The 5,912-nt window shown below is 39.1% G+C and overlaps 1 protein-coding gene across 1 annotated transcript; it reads right to left on the bottom strand.

Moving 5' to 3' along the window:
* Positions 1-3,708: 3,708 nt before the first annotated feature.
* Positions 3,709-5,568, bottom strand: LOC145488059 (5-hydroxytryptamine receptor 6-like). Its single transcript, XM_081466833.1, has one exon. It carries the CDS (start codon positions 4,995-4,997, stop codon positions 4,131-4,133), a length of 867 nt encoding a protein of 288 aa, XP_081322959.1. The 5' UTR covers positions 4,998-5,568; the 3' UTR covers positions 3,709-4,130.
* Between the last annotated feature and the right edge of the window lie 344 nt (positions 5,569-5,912).

Below are 5,912 nucleotides of genomic sequence, written 5' to 3'. Positions count from 1 at the left end.
CAATAGAAACGTTTTGGTCACGTAATTCATGCCTTGTGTATGAGCGCAAAACAAAGGATTGTGCACGGTCGTTGTACTTCCAACATAAATCTTGGCATCTTTGTTTGCCCCTTTGATGTTTGCCGAGCTGGCTTCATAACCATTCCCCTCTATTAACTATGCTCAAAGTATGGAAATCTGAGGCTAAAGTTTGTGAAGTACTATTTTCAAAACGAGAGCGAGCGTTTCATCGGGGTATCCAAACACCGAGAAACAAATGAAAGCACGAGGCCGCAGGCCGAGTGCTTTTATTGTTTCGAGGTGTTTGGATGCCCCGATGAAACACGAAGCACGAGTTTTGGAAATAACTTCTCATGATCACTCTTAAAGAAATAATAAACAAAGACTTCCAATTAGAATTGTTTGCTGTCTAACATTCCTTCCTCGATAATTTCAATATCAATGATATTTTTTACCGGCGTAATTAATTTGCACTTATGGTGCGATTTAATTTATTCTGAGATGTGAAAGTTGCTGCGGTTGCCAGCATTTACAAGTTGTCGTTCAGTCAGGATGTATATCGCAAGAAAGTCGTTCGAGAGATTTCGGTAGCCGAAAAGTGTGGAGGATGAGAAGAAAAGTGTTGATAATGCAGTACCGAAATCAACAGCTTGTTAAGCCAAATGGTCGTGTAAGGTTTTCGAGGAATGGAAACCGCATCGATTAGTGAAGTCCTGTACTTTGGAACCCGGCGGTCTTTTTACCACGAAAGACTTTGAATTGAAGAAAGAGTGCAAACTTTGGAAACGGCCATTACAGATATGCCTGCATGCAGTCTCAACTACTCGCTGTCGAAGTTCGTTCAAGAAGTAAACAATTCTTCTGGGGAACGTTATCCTTCCCGTTAGTTGTACTCGATTATTTGCGGACTGAAGCGCCACCTTTCTGATGTAAATGAAAGTGCTGCATTGAACCCTTTGGACATGTCCGACCGAAGGTAAGTTACATTTTTTGGAGATAAAATTTGGTTCGCGTAAACTACTTGTGTGCATTGTTTTTAATACTACTTTTTTTCTTTCGCTTTCTTAGGTTTGTGACATTTCGGCGTGTTTTGGATGCAGAAATGAAAGAAGCAACGCGAATGGGTGTGACTTTGAAAACAAAAGGAGACACATTGTAAAAGCTTATTTCTGAGTAATAAATATTCATTGATTTTGTGCAAGTTGTCATTGTGCATATTTTAGTGGTATATACCACTCTCACTGGAGAGTGGTATACTGTTTTTCATTGGGTATCCAAACACATGCACGTGATGTGGTATACATCTTGTGGTTAGTAGTTGACCTTATGAATTATTAATGAGTTTGAGAAGCATATAGCTTGCTACATTGAGTTTGCTCAACATCTCTTTGATTGTTCATTTCGCCTGATGCCACAGTCACATCGACCTGTTTCCTGTTCGTGTTAATTAAGCGTTTGACTCAGAGCATCTCATTGTCTCATGTTTGATGAATGCTTTGATATTTCCAAAGCCATGGCAATATTGAAATTGTGCTAGATTTTACTAGTTGCACAAATTTTCGAATTGCGCTAATGGGACCAAAAATTAAACTCTTCTCAGCCAATCACATTTGAGATAAAGGACCAGCTTGATGAACTGTCAGCCAGTTGAGCATTCAAAGAGGTATCATTAAAGATGGACTGGTGTAATGGATATTTATGGTAACTAAGCTATGTTCTGTCGCGTGACCAAAATTTAATTGAATTTTGATATATAGTGTAAAATTCGTTTGGGAAAGTCGTAGGTTTGTATTATTGAATGTATTTAAGATAGAAAGGAAATGAAATGCAGCCGATTTTGTTAGAATAAGGAGAACTTTGATCATCGTTAAGATCTACTTTGTCCGGGTTAAGATGCAATTCTTTTCACACCTCCTCAGTCACTGATGTGCAGACTATCAGTTTCCAGGTGGTTTGTCTTTACTATTAGTGTGGCGAAATCGATATCTTAATTCCGAAAAATATTTCGAGTAAAAATCCCATTTTCTAGCCCAGCTTTTGCTTAGATCCCATTTTCATTCCCACTTTTGATTGTGGTCTCCGCAGTCCCAGTGACCCAAATCACATTTTCCCAATGAAGAAAATAGGAAAATAAGAGTTCTATTTTCACTCGTCAGCAAAGTGAGAGCGAGTCAGAGGAAACCAAGACGTACTCGAGCCGAACATCTTGAATGTCCACAAACGTTTTTGGATTACTTCAGTTTTCTTTTCATGGTAAGACATTTTATCCTCTAAACCTACAGGTCTTATTTTTCCAACGACTAAATAAGAAACGTCGCGGCTGATCCAAGAAAAACGGTCGTCTTGGATGACGCCGGTCTCTGATTCCAGAAGACAGTAATGGTAAACATGTCTTTAACGATAATGGCCCCTTTCTCTATGTGGAAATAAAGATAAGGATTAATTAATAGAGTGGCAGCGGCGTTTGATCAGGAAATCGTGTTGCTTGTAAATATTTTTTTCTTTTCTCTGGTCGAATTCCATCCCTATGATTGGCCAGAAAAATATTTTTCTTTTCTGGCCAATCAGAGGGACGGAATTCTTCCACTTCTGGAACTGGTTCGGTAAGAATAAGTTCCCAGGAGCTCTTCAGCACTTGGAGTAAACTTTCGCCCGAAAATTTCGCTCGCCCGAAAATATCGCTTCGTCCCGGCTAGTAGCCCCTGGGTCTCCGAGGATGTAGTCCATTCAAAACGGAACCGTTTTTACGAATTTTTGCCAAGCGTAACTGTTTTTCGATGGTATTTGGCAAACAATAGAAAGCCACAGGTACATGAATGTTCGTTAAAGTATAAAAAGCTGAGTAACTACCAAGGACTACTCGTGGCTAATAGTTTTTAATCTTACAGTTTCCATAACTGTTACTTCTACTCTGACGCACTTTCTGTGTTTTAATTTCAAAAAAAGTTCGGGAGAAATACTATAAGTCTTCCACTTTTGGAAAATTGTCTTTAGCCATCATTGTGATGATGGAGCTGTACAAAGACAGAATGTAAAGCACAAGGAAAGTTGGACGTCACCGTGATTGACGCAGCAGCTTTTATCGTCTTCTTGTATAAATACAAATGGCTTTCAGCAAACACACTAAGAACGTTAGTTTATGCTCCAATGTCGTGAAAATGACGGGTATCGACAGTAGATGTACCACGATACCTAATACACAAATTTCGCGAGCGAGAAAATCAACACACAATAAGTTAGATCATACTATCTTTTGTAACTGGTCCAGCTTACTCTGTTACTGAGTTTACAAGTAATGTCTTTAGGCCTATTGCTTTCAGAGCAGTTCTGTCTAAAACTAATTCAAGTCATATATCAAACACTAAAGACTACATTTCCAAACGCCGAGAAGAGAGTGGAAAATACGAAGCGTAGCGCTGTATTTTTGACGAACTTCGAGACGTTTGAAAATGTGGTCAAACACTCTCTTGAGTGTTTGATATATCTTCTCAATCGAAACTAAAACTAAGGAGAAAACGGAGAAATAAGATCTAAAAAATCTATGCTAATTAAGATCAGATATCCAAACACCGTCACGGTCATGATTTCCTTTGTTTAAACTTGATGAATTATCCATGAGTTTGAGAATGAACCTTCCAAAACAGCAGGTGGAATTACCATAGCGACGAGGTGACTACTTGTGTTTATTGGATATCAAAAATCTTATTCTTATTCTTGACATCAAAATTTTCACTTTTTAGACCAATATCTCCTGAAAACTACAATGAGGCTCTCAAGACTGCAAATTAAAAAAAAAAAAGATATATTATACTCATATCACGCCTGTAAAATCTTATTTGAAGAAAGTGAATGTCTCGCTTTTGCAACCTCGGCCAATTTTTTACCCTTAAAAAAACACCCTCAAACAAGTAGATTTACCTGTCTAATCCACTCACTAAAAAACAATTATTATAAAGAACGATTACGGCTTAAAAGAGAACTGATTGCATGTTAAAATTTACCAGAATCTGTCGAAAACAGTGTGTAGAATACAGGAGCTGCCACAGGGGTGAGAAAGTCGCGTGATCTGAGGACTAACAGCATTGAGCATTCGTTGAAAATCGTGACAAAATAGTAAAGATCTAGCGTCCTCATTGCCTGTTCACGGGAAGAGCTGTTAGTGCGATGCTTTGTCGGCGCTTTTTCCAGCACTTTTTCAAAGAATCTTGAAATATTTTCATCCTAAAACTGTATACGACTGGATTCACCATAGAATTTGCTAAGTGTAGAGCATTAACAAACCAAAGTATCGTTGGAGAAAAACACTGCCAACAAAATGCGCTGATGTTGTACACCACGAAACCAGGCAACCAAAAGATAAGCGACACAGCGACCACTATGTAAAATGTCTTTGAAAGACGCAAATTCTGTTCCCGCGTTGATCTTCTATGGGAGGCTTGCAATTCAGGTTTTGTTGCGTACAGTCGAGAACGGATCGATAGGTAACTTGCACAGATGGCACCCAGACAGAAGAAAAGTAATAAATCACCGGCGACTGTAGCATAAATGCTGTCTACCTGTGAGTGGAATACTGTTGTCATATTTAGCCCACCGTTGGATAAGCCAAGTACCCAGACGATAACGATGCCGAAAATGTAAGCTCGAGCGCTTGTTACGCGATGACGCAGTGGCCAGAACACGGAGTAAACGCGTTCAAGCGAAATAAGAGCCAGAAACATCAACGAAGCACACGACCCAAAAGCTTGAAAAGTAAAAGAAAGGTTTAGCAATCCGATTTCTGATCCCAAAATTTTGTGGGTGATCAGAACTACGACTTCTCCTACTCCCACAAACAGATCAGCGACGGCCAGGTTGATTAGAAAAATGCAAGTTCGTTTCAAGTGGAGTCCAGATTGAGTCTTAAAAACAAAAATGGTGAACACGTTCCCAATTATAATGACGGCTGCCTCGAGTGCGAGAATGACGATGAATGCAGTGGCGATGGTTGCGTTTAACATGGTATCGTCTTTGCTTTGGGATACTGCCTTCCTTCGTTTGATTTCAGAGATCAAGGATTACTTTCCTGTTTTTATCATTTAGATGTCTGAGGTTTAAAGATCAGAAAGGTTTTTAGTGAAGGAGAGCAAATGCAAATAATAAAAGTGATTGCCTTAAAAGGCAGGGTATAAGGCGAAGAATATTAATGTGAAGGAAACGTTTTTTATTTTAATTAAGACTATTTGCTTCTGATGATGTGCACTTTCGCTATATATGTAAATTAAACTAGGTGTTGAAATGATGTCCAGGCGACAAAATAATCGTTGTCATCAAAGTGCAAACATCCGTCCCTTTATTGAGTCTCGGGGGAAGTGTCTAAGAGAGACCAAGCTTTACTTTATACGTAGAATGCTAAAGTTTCATTCCATAAGTAACCTAGCCGCAGAGTGAGATCCAACGTGCCACAATATTGAACACCAAAAAGTGGAATACTATAACATTGATTTCTGTTCAAGTTGACGTTGTGTTTTTCTAAAAAGGAGCTTAAGCAAACGTCGACGGCAACGAAAGCGAAAACCTTAACGCTACACAACAAAAAACTATGTTCGTTTCTTAGCCGGGTTCTGCAAAACAACAACGTGAAATGCTGAGTTCTACGTATTTAGAAGAACGTGGGCCTAGAGGGCAAATTTTTCATCTTTTCTTTTGGAAATGATCACTGGCAATATGTGTTCAGTTTGAGCAGGTTCTCAGGGCGATCGGTGAACCGAACAGACCCAGCTGAATTGCGAAATTCGAAGGTAAAATATAAATCCATTTTTTACTAGGCGTCGTCTTTGGCGTCGCTGTCGTCATTGCTTAAGATTCCTAACCGGATATCAGAAAACTAAATTGTGATTACTGCTACTGATATACCAGAGCTTTGGACAATCAGA

This window comes from Orbicella franksi, chromosome 5, assembly GCF_964199315.1.
Source record: "Orbicella franksi chromosome 5, jaOrbFran1.1, whole genome shotgun sequence".
Classification (NCBI taxonomy): domain Eukaryota; kingdom Metazoa; phylum Cnidaria; class Anthozoa; order Scleractinia; family Merulinidae; genus Orbicella; species Orbicella franksi.
Note: the sequence above shows the minus strand (reverse complement) of the source record. Positions and strands in the feature narration are given on the sequence as shown.

What these genes read in the sequence shown, in the direction of transcription:
- LOC145488059 (XM_081466833.1), bottom strand. Translation starts at nt 4,997, where the DNA reads ATGTTAAACGCAACCATCGCCACTGCATTCATCGTCATTCTCGCACTC.